Here is a 19703-nt window from a genome sequence, read left to right on the forward strand (position 1 = left end):
AGCAGTGTAGCATTTCTGACCTCCTGAAGCATCTATTTTGTAGTCAGCTGCGTTAGTACTGTGGACGCCTGGTGATAATTTGGGGGCTTGTGTGACTCCTTTATTATCAGCACCATGGAACTGACCATGGAATAAAGGATTCCCTGGGATTTTTCTTTTTCAGTAAAAACTCTAATATTTACCCTTGTAAAGGCAAACCTACACAAATTCATTCTTAAGTGTGAGATGAATGTCAAATGGAATCTGTACTTTAGAAGAGAAAACAATGGGAGAATCTGAAGACCTCTCTTCATTCCACAAATTAAAAATTGTTTTGTTTATATACATGAAAGAACCTCTGAAATGCTGATTAACCTGCCCCTCAGAAAAATTCTGATACAAGCCCTCTCTACTGAGGCAAGTTTTCCCTCGAGAGGCACGGTTTTAATTTTTAAGAAAGAGCAACAAGAAACATTTTCAGAAGACAAAAAAATTATATAGAGTGGCTCTCCAACTTGCCCGTGATCTGTGAATGTCATTACTTTGATCAGCAGATGAATAGATGTTTCAGCCAGGCTGGGCTGTACAAAGCACAGCTAAGAAGAGCTACATGCCTATCTATAAAGAGGCTATAAAGGAGCGGTTACATATCTCAGCTGGAGGATATTTCTCCCCATGGCTACAGTGCAGCATTCTAACACACATCCCTCTTCAGCACAGCAACACAGATGCACCAGAACCACTGAGGGAAGGTTGTAAGGTGCTTCCAGATGACTTCCCAAAAGTGCAAATAGACCTTTGTTCTCCTACTATTACTATGTTTTGTGGGCTGATCCTGCTGCTACAGCTACCTCTCTCCCACAGGAGAAGTATCTGTACAGTGCTACACCAGGGTAGCAGATACCAGCTCTTTCTCTATTTTGTCCACAAGAACTCCTACATTTCCTTGCTGAGCAGTACTGCCTGCTGTGAAAAGGATGGAAAAGCACTTTTCCCTGTGGATGGGCAAAGTAATAAACTAGTCATGTCAACAGCAAATTAGCAGCACATATCAGCACTGCAGGGTGTATATAGGATTTGAGTAGCAACACACTGTCAAAGTCCTGGAGGTATTGTGGACTTTGACACAGGGAAGTTAATGATGTTCAGGTTCTACAAACCCATTTTCATATAAAAGCTACAGATGATAACTGTACATCAATTTACAGAGGGCATTATCAACCCTACTCAGAGGAAGGGAAACAGACAAAGAAATAAAAGGATACAAAGTAGCTCAATGGTACAATTTGTAAACAGAATTCACTGAAAATGTAGTGACTTTAATGGCAGTACTCTATCTTTTAGCTGCCTTCCAGCACAATAGCAGCTGCAGATGAGCATTAAGTTTGCTTTTCATTCAAGCCACAGAACCCCAAACAAAGATCAGAGAAGTGAAGGATAATAATCTAACTTCATACAACTTCAGCTGGGAACACATAAGAAATGATCAATCCCAGTAACTCCAGCTGATTCTGAAGAAGAGCAGAGATGATGATCTCGACAGAGAACACCAACTAAAGCAAACTTGTCCTCCTTCCATATGAAACTTGGTCAGTTCAATGAAGGTTAAAGGATGGAAACACTAAAGGTCAAGACAGTGGAACCAGAGGGCCTATGAGAAGAAAACTTGCATCATTTATCAGCACAAAAGTAAATCATCAAATGAAGTTTCCCAAGCTGCTGGTTTTACACAAAGAAACTTACACCCACGTGTTTTCCATATGCTTGTTTTAGAATAGTTCTTCTCCTGGTGAGTCATGGAAGACAAAAAAGAAAAAAGAGAAAAGAAGAAAAAAAGAAAAGAACACAATCAAACATGTGTACATCTTATACATTGCTAATGGATGTTGCAAAACAACTAGGAAATGTTTCCAAAAGAAAGGGCAAATGAATTTTACATAGCCAAGTATTCTAAAAATACACATTAAATGAGAAACTTAAAGGAAAATACAGATGACTTTTTAGACTGCATTCTACATACAAGATTTCTCTATCACAGATTGTGAATAATGTATGCATCCTTTCTCATCTCTTTCATATATAAAAAGTTTTGAAATATTAATTTTTGTAGTTTAGAAAAAACTACAGTTAATATTTTCTTGAGCATGTATTCAGGAGAAAGTACTGGCCTTCACAGGAATAAATGTACTGACAAGAGCATAAACCAATATTCAGAAAATGAATTCTGTTCTTCATAACTCTTTTTACCCTTTTTTCACAACAAAATTTTTCTCTTGAAAAATTCACTTTTGAGTTGGACTATTCTAATTTTCTTTCCATTTTAAAAAAAATTAACTAGACTTCATGCTATCTTTCATATTGCAGTGAAAAAATATATTTAAATAGACCATATTTCCTAAACTAAATACTTCAACAAATAATTTTTAATTTCTCTGTCATGATTCTCACAACTTTGCATTGCCTGTTTCATGCTTTGTCTTATCAATCAATTAGGATCAAGTCAGAATTTATTAAAATGGAAATCTCTCAGTGTCTTCAACATAAATTTGATCTGTCTCATCATTTTTATTGTTCTTTGTATGTTTTTTTTCACATTGCAAAAAGTAATAGCCAAAAAGTAACCAAAAAAAGAAGGTGTATGAGCAAATGCAACTTTTAGTGAGGCTTTATTTTGTACTTGTAGTCCACCTGTAGATCCCACATGCAGATCATAGAGATTTTTGTAAATATATACATGTATACATACATATGCGTGCACACGCGCACACACACACTACACTCCATGAATATAATTTGGGGGTTATTTGCTTAAAAAGTGATTCAACAGCACAGCAGGATATACACATGAGGAAGCAATGGAAATTTTTTTTCGTCTTGCCTCTGTTGCCTCTGTACCTTGGAAGTTCACTTCTTCTAACCCAATAGCCTGTATCTGCTCTGATTTTGTGCAAACCATGTAAAGACTTCTTTTCTGTACCTAGACTTTTCAAGGATTGTAGACTATGAGAGGTGTACATTACAAGCATAAAAATATGACATATTTATGCATATAAATGGTATAAATAGAAATCTTAATATGAATATCACAAAGAGCTACTCCAAAACCGAGATCATATTCTCCTACTTTATACTAGTATTCTGCAAAATTTCTTCCTCGCCTTCGGACACTTGACTGTATAAATCACTTCTGCTCAGTAGCTCTTCCTAAAAGGACTGGAAAATTTAACTAAAATTTAGGGAAAGAGGGCTGACTAAACGTGCCAGCACTCATCTAGCCTTGGGTAGTTTCTCCATATCTATTTTTTATTAGACACATGCTGTACCTATGTTAGCAAGTAATGTGAACCAGTAAGAGTGGATCTGTAGAATGAAGCAGCTGATGCTGAGGAATGATGCCTACAATAAATGTACCTCAAGTTTTTTTTTGCTGCGGACAAGATCTCATCTGGTTCAATGGACTAAGTGCCAATTCATGTAGTGCATTCTCTTGGCTTATTTTTATCCAGAAGTGATCTAGTTTGTACCCTCCAAGACCTCTCCTGATGTGAACAAAAGTACAATAAGTCTGAACGATCAAGAGGTTTGCCTCAAAAGTGCACTTTAGATTGGAATGAAAATGCTCATGGAGATTCGCCAGCTATCAGGTAATGCACAAATGCCACAATTCTGAAACACAGTCAGGACTTCAGTATTTAAAAAGGATAATATCCACTTCTTTATTTTGAGAGAATGAAAAAGAATTTTTTAAGAAAAGTCCAGTTTATTTTTTGGGCGCAGCTCAAAATGGAAGTGGGCTTTAGTTTGTGTTTATATTGTAAACAAAGGCAATTTCTCTTGAAGTAAAGATATACAGCTCTCATCAGCTGCTTATAAAATTAGAGGTGGCATAATGTGAATTGAACTGAAATTTAACAGGAAAAAATGAAAATTTACTTTAAAATCCCTGAATCTGTAGATCAATTTTCTGAAAAGCATTTGTGTTAATAAAGTCTGTCAAAATATGTGGGGTATTGGCAGCATTGAGACAAATGCCACCACTATCTTTCTTTGTAGGCATTGTTTTAGGCCCTTTTTCATCTTGTCCTTTAGTTTATAACACCCATGAATATTAAGACTATAAATGACTTTCAGCTATTTAAATACATGATCATGATACATTGTCAATGGCTTTGCAAAGTCCTTGCATAATTTTACCCATATTTACCTTTCTAACTTACTTTTTTCCTGCAGTTTGAGCTACGTTACTGGTAACACTGGAGATAAACTACTGCAGCAAATAACTTCTGCATGTTTATGTAACTCATAGCATGCCAACTGTTCATCATTAACAAACATGGCGATAGAAGCCACACAAACACACAGAACGAAAGAATCTTTTGTTCCTGTCTTGTGGATATTGGGCAGAGGGGTTGCAGGCTTTTTTTCCCCCAAATAACACCATTTTATATTTTCCCCAACAATGCAAAATTATCTGTATATTGTATAAAATGTGATCAAATTCAGTACACATTTCTTATTATCTTGTATGGCCTATAGGAAAAGTAATGCCAATAGGCTAATTACTTATACCATTATCTTTTACAAGTTTTTAACTACTGATACTTGGAGATAATTAAAGAAAATGAGCAGCCTGTCAGAATTATTTAATACACTGAGGAAGCCATTACTTCAGAATCAGTCTCTGGGGCTGGGCTCGCCAAAAAAACAAGTTAACAATCTATTCCAAGGAATACAAGTGAAGAAGCATAAAGCATAATACAGATAGATTATTAGGAGTTTAACAGCACAATATTTTTGATTGCCTGTTTTCTCTGTTATTTTAATAATTTTGTAATCTAGTCTGATGATCCATGATTACAGTAGGCTAGTGAGGAATTGACAACATCGCCCTTTTCCCCCATTCCCTCTTTCCCTGAGCTGACTTCACCCTGAAGTTGTAAATTTGACATTATTAATGTCAAGACTAGGAATGGACTTGGAAGCTAACTATTTAATCTAAAGAGCATTGCAGTGGTTGGATATAGACAAATTTAATCAGCAATCCTTTATTTCATTTCCAGGTAGGCAGATCTGCCCAGCTCTCTCAGTTACGGTGTTGTTCAGCATAGACAGAACTCCCTACTTATCAATTCAGAAAATATCAAACAGTCGACCATTATTTATATAAAAAAACCTACATGTAAAAATAATTTAAAAAATCAGAAGGATGGACTTTCTAGTCTGTAGGGTTTCAAATAATTTTGATAATGACTCTGACAAGTAATTCAGTCTTTCCTGTGCTTCAACTCCCTACTTACGGAAGAGAGATAATACTTTCCTGCCTCACAGAGCCACTGCAAGGATAATCATTGCAATGTACAAATGCCTTAGTGATGAGGCCCATAAAAGCACCTCTCTGAATCACAGTACTTTATAGAGATGGTAATAAGTGTAGAGGACAGAACAATTCATTTTGTGTAGGATCAATTACAAATTCTTAAAAAAAAAAAAAAGTTTCACCAAAACAAAAGAATAGATTACACATTAATTTATTTTTTAATTGACAATATATCTAATTTTACTACCCCGGGTAATAGAAGTATGCTATAGTTGTTACCAAGCTCATCTGGCAGAATTTTACACTCAGCTTGCCGAAGAAGGAATAATGCAGTAAGTGCAATTCAGAACCAGGCTTTACAATAGCTTTCAGACATGGCAAATGAAGCATTGCAATGAACATGTCAAAATGGTAAATAAAATAAACCAATCTTGTTTGGATCCCACATGAATGAAGAACTTATTTTTGGTTCTGTCTTTTCTTATACAAAAAAGCCAGAATTATTGTTTCTAGCGTAGATAAGTGTGTTATTGCCCTTTAACTTTTTGTTAATGCCGAATTAGTCTATCAGCATAGAAATTACTCAAAAGAAGTAAATACTGTACTTTTTAAAAATGCCACAGTAACACATACCTTTACTGAAAAGAAATTTTCAGTAAAACTGGTCAGTGTTCAAGTTTTCAGCATCTTTATTACAGTTCTTAAACTGCACAAATGTTGTCTGCCAGAATTCATTAGGCTTACGTGGGAATCTCCTGATTCTGCAAACACTCATCGATTTTTTTCTTGGACTTTACTATTGGCATCAATTAGGGTTAAACTAGAAGCAGTTACCTACTGTTGGGCTGATACAGCTAGATTTGACAAACAGGAGCTATTAACTGGCTTATATGATAGTGCTGAAAAAGTGCTCTCAGATTCTAGAAGATATACGTTGCATTAATAACTTCAATGAGATTTTTTTTTTCTTGGCTTGCTCTTTGACAGTTTATGCTTAATTTCTCACAATAAGAAAAAACATATTGTTAGAACATTTGTGGTGTTCTGCATTTTAATTGTAAGCCTTAATTCACATAAGCCATAATACATAAATATCTAGAGACTGATGTTTTTTGACACAATAACTCTTGTTAACCAAATCTGTATTTTGACACACCAAAGGAAATGTCTTTTGTTTCTCTGTTATGAAAGACTAAAAAACTGTACTCTCTTCGACAGAGTAATTCTACATCAACCCCAAGACACAAGAAGAAAACAAAGACTCATAATCAGCTGTGATCAATGGCTTACTCAGACATCATTGCTGAAAAGCAACGACACCAGAAAAAATTGAATAGAACAATCTCTGCTGAATGGCACAGTGTCATCACCAGGGACTATGGTTTACTCACTTCCATAGTCACAGGGAGAAAAGGTTTTACTAATTAAAACAGATTTATTGACATTATTCTCTAACATATTGGAACAGAAAATTCTTTCTCATCTTGTTTCACCTCAAGCTTCTTTAAAGGGCAAGTGGAACTGAGTGCCATAAAACCACTTTCAAAGACCCAGAGAAGTAAAGGAAAATCAAAAGGCTGGTGTACACACTCCTGACAGGCCTAAATTCTTATTCAACCTGCACACAAAACATTTACTCCCCTTCAATTTATGTGGTATTCATTTTGTATATAAAGACTGTATGCAAACACATAAAGAAATCGGAAGGTTTTTGAGTTTGCAAGACAAGCAAGGACTTCTTCCACAGGAGTAAAGCAGAAGGTATAACAAAAGCTTCCTTTCATTTACTTTTTGTTTTTCAGCTTATCAGGCAGTCAGACTAACATGACATGATTTCAGCTTTTATCTACTTTAACAGGTCATTTTCGTTTCATGAAGCAGATTGCAAAGTATTATTTGAATGACCTACTGCATTTTGTAAGAATGGCATAAGATTTGTGTAAAAAGATAAAAACATCACAGCAAGAAGACATATGGAAATATTTGTGCTTCATATCTGTCTTTTGCAGCTGTGTTTGAGTTTGGGCTTGCAGGTACTACTGCAGTTAAAGGGTTGTCACATTTGTGTTACATGTAGATGACACGCTCACTTGGGAGGTTTCTTTGCACCTTATCGAGTCCCCTCCCATGCTCAAGTTGGCCTGAGCACAGATTGAGCTGGTTCCCTCTCACCTGAAGGCAGAGAGAGAATCACACAGGCATCATGGAAAACTGGGTGTGCTGGCTGCAGCACAAGCTCAGTCCCTCAGCTAACAGGACAGTAAGTACAGTCGCAGCCATGCACAGTATCGGTGTTCAGTGCTTAGGCCAATTTCAGAGTTAAGGGATCCTCTGAGGGGCTTGTAGGGAGCCTGAGCAGGCTCAGCTCCTTTTAGGCATCTTTTAAAGGAAGATCCTCTGCCAGCCACATGGACTAGAAAACTAATGAAATAGTGTGAAATGGTAGGTAGTGAGAGGCTTGCAAGGTGTGAATATTTGCAACTATATCACAAAACTCTTGCTAACTGGATGTTTTTCTCAACATCCCATTAGGATACCGATCTGCATTGCAGTCTTAAAGCTTTCTAAACTAATATTACTAATACGGCCACATTCACCAAAGAATTAGTACATTGCTCCATGAAGTACTGCAGATATTTGCATTTTACATATAAGCAGTAAGGTTTATATTTTCACTAGAAAAAATAATATTTAAGTAAACATATTTTTTTACTTAGAACTGAATTGTTTGATCATATTCCTGCCCATCAAACTGTCCAAATTACTTTCAAAAAAGTTAAATGAGTCACTTTTGGGGACAAGACCAAAATAAACATTTCTCACTTAAGGTCTCTCATTTACATTTTTTCCCAGGTGGAGGAGAATGTCTGTTATTACCAATGATCCCCACAGAAGAACGTGCTGCGCTGTGTGCAAGTGGCCTCCAAGCCAGAACTGTGTCTCTGGCAAAGGCCAAAAACGGATACCTGGAGAAAAGCATAAGGTTAGAGAAAGCACAGTTCACCACATAATTTCCAAGCCTCCAGTAATTTGTGAAGACATTAGTGGTGACTCCGTAGTTATTAGCCTTCAGCAGATTGATTTTTCATTAACATCCTTACGCTCTTCTCACACACGTGAAAAATTTTAATATCCACTGCACCCTGTGGCAGGGAGCTGCCTATTTTGGATTTATACGTTTTGTGAAGAATCACTTCCTTTTCTTTACTTTGAATGTGCCACCTGTTGGCTTCACTTGATGCCCCCCATCTTGCATTGGAGAAGGAGGGATTCCTCCCCCTTTAGCCTCACTGCTTGGTTCTAGACGTTATGGAGACCTATCACATCTCCTTCTCTCTGTCTTTTTTCCAGGCTAAACAATCCCATCTTACTCAGTAGTTCCTTACTGAGGAGTCAGTCCAAAGGTACTGATTCCCTTTGTATCTTTCACTGTACTTTTCAGAGTTCTTTGGAACACACATCCTCTTTGAGACCAGAGATAAATAATTCACACAGTGTTGAAGACACAGGCTCTCCAGAAATTTAGATACAAAGCTGTATTAATGACCTTTATTTTCTTCTTCCGCTGCTAATCATTTTTAACATCCCATTTGCTTTTTTGGCACTCACCGCACGCTGAGCAAATGTGCATACAACTATAATAAAACAAGATCTCATTTGAGAGAGGTTATGGTTGCCTCAGAGCACAACATTTTATTAGTGAAGTTAGAATTATCCCCTCCTCCCCCCAGTATGTACCACTTCATGTAAAATTTTGTCCATTATTTTAATCCTGTTTCATAAGGTCCTTTTCCCATTCTTCCCATTCAGCCTTTTTCTTTACTAACTCAGATAGCTTTATATGAACAGTAAACACTGTCACCTGGATACTCACACCCTTTCCCAGATCATTTATGATCATGTTAAACAACATAGGCCCCAGCCTAAATCCTTACTGATACTGAAGATAGTACAGGAGTGTCCAGGATGAAACACACTAATATTTTTTTCAGTTATCAGTTAACTGTTTTCATGACAGTAGGAGTGAATAATCCATCTGTTAGTGAAAATCTATTTTTTTACCAAGCAGTAGCAAGGTCATAATAGCACTGGTTCAACAGTATCTATAATAACTCTAGCTTACATGTTCAGGGACTGACAGTTAAAATAAATACAATGTACACAAGAAAATAATCTCTGTAATTAAAGATGGTGCTAGAAGACAGGATTTTTTTTTCCAAGCTTGGCTTTGTTCTCTACACACACTTTTTTCCTCTTGTTGTAAATACAAGAACAACTACTGCACACAGCTGTTTAAAGAAAACCTATTTTACTTCTGAAACATTTTTTACTATTTAAGCTAAGACTGCCGTGGCTCAGTCCATAACATTTTGGCTACCATCACTGGAGCCAATAATTTCAGAATACAATGAGATACAGGTATGTGAACCTAGAGGAAGAAAAATGTCATTGTTTAACTAGCTGATGGAAAATGTTAGTGCAGTGAGAGAATAGCTTGTGTACTGAGATGTCATGCACAGGGCGTCCTTTGCAATCCAGCTTTCCTGCTACAGCAGCAGGAGTCCTGCCAGCTCTAAAAGGACCAAGATCTCAACTGCCTCCATTACTGTCTATCTACATCCTTATTGCCACAACTTCTGAATTTCTATAAAATTGCTCTCTCTTGCCATCTTACTTCTTGAGTATTTCTTTAAATCTTATTTCATCTATTACATTTTAACCTGTTTTTCTTCTACCCTTTTTATATTTTTGTCATGCAGCAAGAATCAACAGGGTGGATATTTTTCTCACCTGTATTTATGAAACAAAACCTTCCCCAGAAGAAAATTAAATTTAAGCTAGTAAGTAGTAATTAAAACCGTATTAGGTTTACTTTCAGCCTTTGTCAATGCTGGTGGATGTTTTCTTCACTCATTGAAAGACTCAAAAGTCTTTCAGCTTTTCTCCTCCCTTTGTAACCCTCCTTGAGATATCAGCCTCCAGGCTGGGTGGGGGAGGGAAATGCCATCCAGCAGTGTCAACTTAAGTGCCTTTCCTCTCTTGCCTATATAGCACTATAGGGCTTTTCCTTAGCAGTTTAATTTCTACAATATCATTTGTATTTCTCCATCTGTGTTCACAACATAAACTTCAGACACATTCTAGCACCATTAGCACTATCCACTCAGCTGTGTTCAGAGTTCTTGTGAGAGCTGGTGACTTCATACTAACAGGACCATCTCCGCAGGCTTTCAGTCTCCTACATTGGTCACCGAATTCTCGGCCAATGCAGCCTGCTGAGTTTGAGAGTTTTAACTATTTCTATTTGTGACCTCCTTAACAGTCCAGAACTATGACCACAACCTTTTACATTCCCTAAAATGTGGTTCACAGTTCAAGAAGTTGATCCTTCCTTTTTATTTTGATCTCTCTTAGTCCTGAACTCACTCTTTCTCCCCTCTCATGCAATTATGAAAACATAGTTCTCATCTTTGTTTCATCTCCAAATACCTCATATAATTTTCATGAATGTAAGGACCACAGGCAAAAGGTGTTGCTACTATCAGTATTTTGCTTCTAATTTTCCCACTATGAGCTACCTAAGTAAATCAATAAATAAGTGAAGCCACTAGATCGATGAGAAACGTTCTGTTGTCTACCACACGTGACAGTAAAACTAGGTCTTTATGCATCTTGTAAAAAGATAAGCTTGCAAAAGTAAACATTAAATGCAAGTCCAACTTGCTCATGGGAGTTTTGTGTTTCCATGGTTCTACTTCCTTCTCATGCTTTCACGTGCAGCTGTCAAAATTGCTTTGGGTCTCACATACTTTATGCAATATACAGGATGCAAAGCTTTTAAAGTCATCACTTTTTTCACCAGCCAGAAAGAAGTGAGAGAGACAAAGGTCTCAGCTCAACACAGCAAGATGAGAAGTCCGGAGTTCTGGACCCCATTCTGATTCCTCTTACACTTATTTTACTGTTTCATTTCTCCTCATCAATTTTCTTATCTGTAATAAATTGTGATGATGCTTTTACTTGAAAATGTGCATGTTATAAACTCAGTCAGTCAGTTTAGTAAGCCAGGCTAATGTGATCATTCCTGATCATGCTTTAAATTGTTATTAAGGACTACTAAGGCCCAACAAGAATTTCACTGTGATGTCTGCAGACAGAGGTGGGTATATGAATTCACGTGGGTTAAAGATGAACCAAACAAGTTCATTCTTATAAATACTATTTGGAAGATCTTTCATATTAAAATAATCCAGAAATGAGTAACTGTGATGTCCTGCATCATGGGATGCAATTAACACATTACTAGCAGCAGTCCCTGAAACAACTCTCATCTCCTTGAAGATGGCACTGTGCACATGTCTAATGGAAATGACATACAGATCTCTCTCTAGTATTATTACTTCGGTTGTGGGCACAGAATCTGATAAGCTAGAAAAAACCCTTATGATGGCTTTAAATGAAATATTATTGTGACCATCTTACCAGAAATCTAGTAGAAATACAATTTTTTAAAAAAATCAGATTAATCAGGGTACAGTTATGAACAGAGGCTTAAGCTTTTTTTTTTTATTTTTTTCTTCAAAAGGCAGTAGCTTTCAAATTCACTGCATGTATTTCTTTTCCTTTAATTCTATTTTTCTTTCACCTTAACTCAGTGCTTGTGAATAACACCAAACTGATAGCTACAGCACTGTAAATTTGTTTGTCAGAGAACAGGTTCTGCACAAGCAGTGCAAAATTTCCTTCACAGACTGCCCTGTCATTGAGACACTCACTCAAGAGGGAAAATAACTGTAAAATCTTAGTGTCTATTCAGAAAGAGGCGTTGATTTAAGCCTGTGATGGAAGGTGGTCAACATTAATTTCATTACATTAAAAACTATCAACTATAAAATGCATAAATGAGTTCTATGCTCATATTTCAGATGCAGAGGATAAATTATTAGATTTCAGAAAAGCACTCTGTTCTGGTCACAGATATAGAGCTCTGCTTCCTCCAAATCAGCACTGTTTCTGCCTTGACATATGGTGAAACCTCTGAAGATGATGAGGCTTTCTCAGGACTGAGTCAGATGAAAAATACCATATTGTTACGTGCACCCTGTACTGCCATAGGCAGTCGTGACTATTACATTTTTCTGCTGGTGGGGATCATAACAAAAAAAAATCTGTAGTAGTTTGTACGTGAGCATATATAATGTAATGGAGGTTTAAAGAACAACATGTTGCAAAATATATAGGTTATTCATTAGCAAGATAATATCTGGTAAGTTGAGAATATTTGGTTGTTTCACACTGGAAAACAGAAGAAAAATGACCATTACCTCGAAGAGGACTTTACAATCTTTTGCTATGCACCCAGTCTGTGTTCAGTACAAGTTGCCACATGCCTGTCCCTGCAAGCTTGAGGACAGCCAGCAAAAATCCTTACTAAGAACAACTATGCAGGTATACAACATGAGAAAGATGTAATGCATTTCCACACTAGGAACAGAAAGACACATATATAGATGGAAGCATGATACATGTATAACAACTAAAATATTTTGTTAGTATTATCTTGATAATGAAGAACCTATACTGTGCTTGTCTATTTTGTTCTCTTGAACTTTCATTTTATTATGCTGCCTCTGCATGTCACTACTGAAACACAACAATAAAGAAAGGTTACAGCAAGATATATAATATTCTGGTGCAGTTGCAGCCCCTTGAGCTACCCCTTCATAAGGGCAATTAAAACTGCTGCCTTCTTAGTGGTTATAAACTGTGTTGGGACATGGCCATGCTTGAGGATCTGATACTCCAATGATTTCTATCACCATTCAGTGAGGACTGAGCTTTGCCACAAAAAAAAAGTCTAATGAATTTTTATCTTAATCCACACATGTGATGTTTTGCATGGCCTTCGGGAGCTTTATAGTACCAGGAAACCACATAAAGCACAGCAAAGTAAGCACCTGAGCAAGCCTTATTTTACAGGAAGCCTTCCAGCAGCCCTTCAATTTTCATGGGTCACATGGCAACACCATATTCCAATTTTGCTTTTTAGCCTGGGTTTGCTTACATAGATTCATAGAATAATGGAATTATAGAATCATAGAATGCTTTGGGATGGAAGGGACCTTTAAAGGTGATCTAGCCCAACTCCTCTGCAATGAGCAGGGGCATCTTCAACTAGATCAGGTTGCTCAGAGTCCTGTCCAACCTCACCTCGAATGTTTCCATGGATGGGGAAATAATAATTTCTCCCTTATATCTAGTCTGAATCTACTCTCCTTTTTAGTTTAAAACCATTACCCCTTGTCCTATTGAAACAGGCCCTGCTAAAATGTCTGTCGCCATCTTTTTTATAAGCCCCCTTTAAGTATTGAAAGGCCTCAATAAGATCTCCCCACAGCCTTCTCTTCTCCAGGCTGAACAATCCCAACTCTCTCAGCCTTTCCTCATGGCAGAGGTGTTCCATCCCTCTGATCATTTTTGTGGCCCTCCTCTGGACCCACTCCAACAGGTCCATGTCCTTCCTGTGCTGAGGACTCCAGAGCTGGACGCAGTACTCCAGGTGGGGTCTCATCAGAGAGGAATACAGGGACAGAGTCACCTCCCTCGACCTGCTGGCCACGCTTCTTTTGATGCAGCCCAGGATACAGCTGGCTTTCTGGGCTGCAAGCACACACTGCTGGCTCATGTCCAGCTTTTCATCCACCAGTACCCACAAGTTCTTCTCCACAGGGCTGCTCTCAATCCACTCATCCCACTTATCTCTGCTAAAGGGGGCTATCTTTTGTTTGATAATTTGATGGATTTTTATGGCTTTTCCGTACTATGCAAGCAGACTAATTTCCAAACTTTGATTTAATATTCAGGTTAAATGGCTTTTAATGTGTCAACATGAAGCACTATTTCAAGATCTCTAACTATGAGCTAGATGAATCCCCATCAGTTTCTAAACTATATTTTGATTTGCAACCTGACACTTCTTGAGATAGTCTTCTAAAAACAGACATAAAAGGAATTAAGTGTGTTGGCTGATAACAGCTGACATTATTGCTGTAAATCTGTATTCTCTTACAGGTGGCTTCCAAAATTAAATAGTCACCCCTAACTCTTTAGCGAAATCATCAGCTGATTTAACAGACACATTAAATTCTTACTTATAAATTACTGTGACATTATTAGTGCAACAGTTCTATAATAAGTAATATAAACGCCAATGCACGTATTACTATATTGTGTCTGGCTATGACGGCTGGAAGAAGAAGATAAAAACCCTATGTTTTCAGGTCACATGAAATATCCTGCATTTTATCATATACTTAATATCACTTTAAAATATAGCACAGTAGTATTATAAAAATAGATTACTTTGAAAATATATGATTTTGGAATAAAGCTAAGTTATAGTAAATACAAACAAAATTTATTTCTGCAGTCAATCAAGAACTCAATTGCACTTCATACCTTAAAAATTTTCTTTGATTTTAAAACATTACAGAAGATCTAAAGATAATGATTAGCCACTGTTGAGTGTATTTCAGTATGTTGACAATGGTTTGAACTTATACTAAGCATGGCTTTCACTATCTGGATTTAAAAGCACAATTTCTCTAAAGAATTTCTCCCATTCTGTGCTCTATCTTCTTTGAGAGCTTTGTGGAAAACAAAGGGAAAACACTAACATCTCCATCCTGTTGTTTGGGTTTTTTTGTTTTTTATTTTTTTAAAGAGATTAGGCAAAGAAGACTTATGCAAACACTGGCAGGTTGTTTTTTCAGGTATATTCAAGTAAATAGTTAATATAGATTAAATAAGTTATAATAAACATCAAAAGGATCCTTGGCAGGTAATAAACATTGTTGAAAAAAATTATAATCTGGAATGAATTGCATTATTCTGGAAGCAGATTTTTTGACTTATTGTTACTGATGTACTAATTAAACATTCTAATTTATTTTGTGTTTCACCATCAAGATCCTTCCATATTTTATTTTATTTATTAGGTAACAGTGGTAGATGATATCCTGTTAAGAAACATCACTATTGTGTGGGCTAAACTGCAATTAGATCTTTCCTCATATTTGAAAAGTCTTTTCCGCAACTTGTAAGAGTTCAAAAAAATCTTGAGTTAAAAACATGACAGATAAATCTGTGATGTGATAAGTGTTACTCTTAATGAAAATATTCCATTAGTTTTCAAGCTGCTTATAAGCTCAAATTCAAATGTATTGATAATAGTAAATTTTGTGGAAAATTAATATTTTTTTGGCAGCTTAGAACTGACCCTAACTGACTACCCAGACTATCTTACATAAAGGAATAAAGACTAATGAATTACAGTGGTGCAGCAATAATATCTCTGTCTTCTGAGGTAAAAAGCACTGCAATCATGCTGCCTGTACTACAGCACAGAATGTGATTAGAGTCCTCGTTTGCATTTTTAGCAAGTGGCTAGAACAAAGATATGTGTTAGAGAAACTGTATTTTTTATAAACCAGACATCACAAAGATGGAGTTTTTCATTATGTGATCCCCCTCTCTTCAGACTGTAAAACAAACTGATTATATTGTCTTTGTGATATAAACATGCTGCTTTGTAAATTGTTTTGACTAACATGTTTTAGTGCTTTCACTAATGCTTACATGCGTAATGTCCAAGTACATTTTTGGCTGGTTTGTCAAATCATCTAGTGAACCACATGTAGTCTTTTACTGTTTTATTTATACATCCTCTACTCAGAATAGTTTCCTGGAAGGGTAGGAGGGAAAATTAATTTTCTGTGAATTTTTTTTATATTTAGAACCCCCACACACATTCCCAGCTTTTACATTAAAAAAAGTTAAAATATGGTATTAAAGTAAAAACTGAAGCATGATCCCTCATTTTTATGGTAGGTGAATTTGAACCTCACTATCTCGAGATCTGGCATTTGAGGATGCAGGAATTTAATCCTTGACCTCTTATTTTCGTTGAGTAAGGGCCTTTACTTAAACTGAAAATTATACATAGTATGCAATTATATACTGTGCTACTATTTTTTTCAGGTCTTGTTTTCAGCTTTTCTTTCTGAAAACTCTGTTATCTAAATTCACCCCCGATGCCCCTCGAACAGTTGGCTATTAAATTACTTATGCCCTATATACAGAAACAGTGGTCATATAATGACAGAGAGAATTGCATAAATTCTCTGCATGTGTGTGTATGTCTGCATAGAGAGTATAAGAGCTATAATGCAAGAGTTTGAATTATGAAGCAATAAAGCACATTAGAAATACTTGAAAACAATCTGAACAATCAGAAATAAAAGCAAATGATACTGAGGCATAAGATAACAGCAAAAAGCAGGTATCTTCATTAGCTGAAAACTGGCTTGGAGTAATCATACAATCACAGAAATGACTGTGCATTCTGGGCTAGAGATTTCTGCTTTAAATCTTATCTCTGATATCAGTCTGACATTTGTTGCTAAAAATCAAGTATGCCATTACAGTAGACTCAATTAAAGTTAATTGTGCACCACAAACTTAGCTCAGAACTCCCATTTTTTGTTTTATTCCAAAACCAACGATAAGGAATTAAGACAAACATATGAAGGTAGAAAGTAAATGTTATAAACTTGTGCACTAAAAATAATAATAATGTCTATAGTGGCTATATGAAAGGCTGAATGGTGAAGGGGATGAACAGAAGGAACTACTGTCAGTTGAAGAAGATTTGCCCCACCAGAAACAGGCACACATTTATAGCACATTTTACTATTTATCTGTGTCATTTCAACTTTTAAAGAAAGAGTAAAAAATTACCTTTCCCACATACTGAGGTTCGGAGCCCATGTACTCCTCCAGCACAAAAAATTGATTCCACACCCAGCCTCGTTTGACTCGCTGGGCAGATGACCTCCTCCCTGGCACTGGGACAACATTTTCTCTTGGCTCTGCTTCTAAAGTCTGCTGTGGTTGTGGGTGCAGTGGCGTTAGGAGACCTCCATCAAACAGGACCCAGAGAAGCAGGGATAAGCAGTTCCTTGTAAGCATTGGCAATGGCTTCCCTACAGCAAGTAATAAAAACTCCAGCACTTAATGCAGAGCAGAGGAATCCAGGTTTGAGGTGTCTGTGGCCTCCACCATTTAGCTTCTGATTTTATTGCGGAAATGCTAATGCAGGCATTAATCCTTCTGATGACAAGGTTTTTGCCGCATTAAATTCCATCTAAAGGGACCTATAAAAGAGATTTACATGGCAACATCAAATTACATAAAATTACATTGAAGCGTTCATCAAAATTCTCACACCTAGTTAGTTTCTAGAGACAGAGAAAAAGATTAGGAATCACAGTTTTAAAAGAGATTGCTATTTTGATTATAGCACTGAGCTGCTCTAGAACATTGTACAGTTATTACAGGAATAGCTCATTCTTGCTCTGCTTAGCTTTACCCTTGCATCTGTCTGAGGACAGGCCCGTAGCCTTTGCTTTATGACCCAGTTATCAGACAAAATTTACCCATCAGTGATGTCAAAAATATTTACTCTGGATTTACACAGAAAATATTGGGGAAGAGGGGACTCACTCTTCCATCCTACTGTCCAGAGCAGGAATGCTTTGCTTGTTGTCTCTGTCAGAAAAGCATCTTGGAAGCATCCCCTTCTGTCTGTGGGTGGATTTGGACAAAGTTTATGCTGAACCTTGGACTCCTGAGGATAGATTTGTATGAATTCCATAGGAAATAAAAAGTCGGAAATAGTGCCCATACTACTAAATACCACAAAGCTGCCAACACAATATGAAGTCTATGACTGGCATTCTCTTCTCAGAACAAGCCTTGTATCAAAATGATAGCTGTGTTGTTCTTCAGGACTACTGTAAAGTACATTAAAAAATGTAGTCCTGATATATGGAGAAAATGATAGAACTGCAGTCAGCGTAGAAAATGAAACAACACAGAAGCCAGTAAGATAAGACAGTGATACTCATTTATACTGACAAATGCCAGGTACACAGATTAAAAATAAATCAGTGCTAACTAACTACAGGGCTGAGACAGAACTATCACATCAAGGTGACAATTAAAACTGTGGTGATCCTTGTAGCAGCCAAATGCCATCAGCAAAGAAGAAAAAAAAAAAACAAAACTGAAGGAATTGTTATGCTCTCACATTGCTCTGTTTATAGCAGCACAGACCATTTTAACAGAAAGACAGACAGGAAAATATACTGTGTTTTCTAGCCACAGTATAATTAACAGAGGTGCTTTCTTTCTGTATTTATGAAATGTTCTGTTTCATTGACCGCAGTTAATAAAATGACAGTGCTAAAGGATGTAAATATTTAAATATTAGGGATGTAAATATTTAAATATTATGGAGTATGAAACAAGTTCAATAAAATGTAGCTCTAGCTGTCATTTGCAACTTTGCACCAAATTCAGCAGCAATAAAAACTGGTGAAAATGAGCACTCACACCATCTAAAAATGCTGTGACCCAGGCCCCAATAAAGACATGGTGAAGACTGCTAAATCTATGGAATCCATGCTGAAACAAATTGAGCTATTCTAGAATTTAGAATTACACAATAAACAATAACACAACATCTACGTTCATTTTCAGGTGGTCAGCAGTAAGTACTGAGGCAACATGAAGACTTTAGTGTTTATTTTTCCCCACTCTTCCAAGGTATTGATCTTTCTTTTAATAGAGATAATGGCTTAATAACTTTCTTGAAGCTATCCTTGCCTGTGCTGGCCCCAATACAGGTGTTAAAACTGAACCCTCACACTTTCATAAGGCCCAGGACATCTGTTTAATGAATACACTGTCCCTTCCATGGCTCATCTTCATTAGGGGTGGATGACTGGCAGGCTGCATGTTGCACTAACTTGAATAGAAGAGGATTGAAGTTGTTTTCTGACAACTAACATTTCCATAAAACACAGTTCTATGCTAACAAATTTTAAGTCCCACTGTGGATTGAAGACTTAAGAATAAATTAATAATCCTGTCTCATTAAGACCTACAACCTAGGAATGAAGTGCCAGCCTACTCTGCGGTCTGCTGGTTGTCAGGTACAAGAAATACTGCTTGTAGGATTTAAGATGGATGCATTTTACATTTTAAAATCAGAAATACAATTTATATCACTATGGAATTCACCACTTTGTTAGGGCCATATTTTGTCATTGATTTTTAAGCAGAAGTTTCTACCAAATCAATAAAGAGTTCTGCTTAAAAATCAATGACACAATATGGACCTCAGAAAAGAAGAAACAGTAAAGTACCTAACCTTATATATTTTTCTTTTTCAAACACTGCGAAAGGTTATATTTTTCTTATGAATAATATTATTACTATCCATAACAATAAATAACATAGCAATTCTTATTTGTTAGGTACATGCTGAAGTATCTAAATAGAA

At 36.5% G+C, this 19703-nt stretch overlaps 1 protein-coding gene across 2 annotated transcripts in view; it reads right to left on the reverse strand.

Annotated features, from left to right (window-relative positions):
• The window catches only part of CDH12 (cadherin 12), a gene marked incomplete at both ends in the record, with an annotated part of 167766 nt that extends 150440 nt beyond the window's left edge, over nt 1-17326 (reverse strand). For both annotated transcript variants that reach the window (XM_082310084.1, XM_082310083.1), the window contains one exon: nt 17096-17326. In XM_082310084.1, the coding sequence (XP_082166210.1) occupies nt 17096-17326 (231 nt within the window). The remainder of the gene's footprint in view (nt 1-17095) is intronic.
• Between the last annotated feature and the right edge of the window lie 2377 nt (nt 17327-19703).

Source organism: Platalea leucorodia, assembly GCF_965183815.1.
Source record: "Platalea leucorodia genome assembly, chromosome: 1".
NCBI classification, from domain to species: domain Eukaryota; kingdom Metazoa; phylum Chordata; class Aves; order Pelecaniformes; family Threskiornithidae; genus Platalea; species Platalea leucorodia.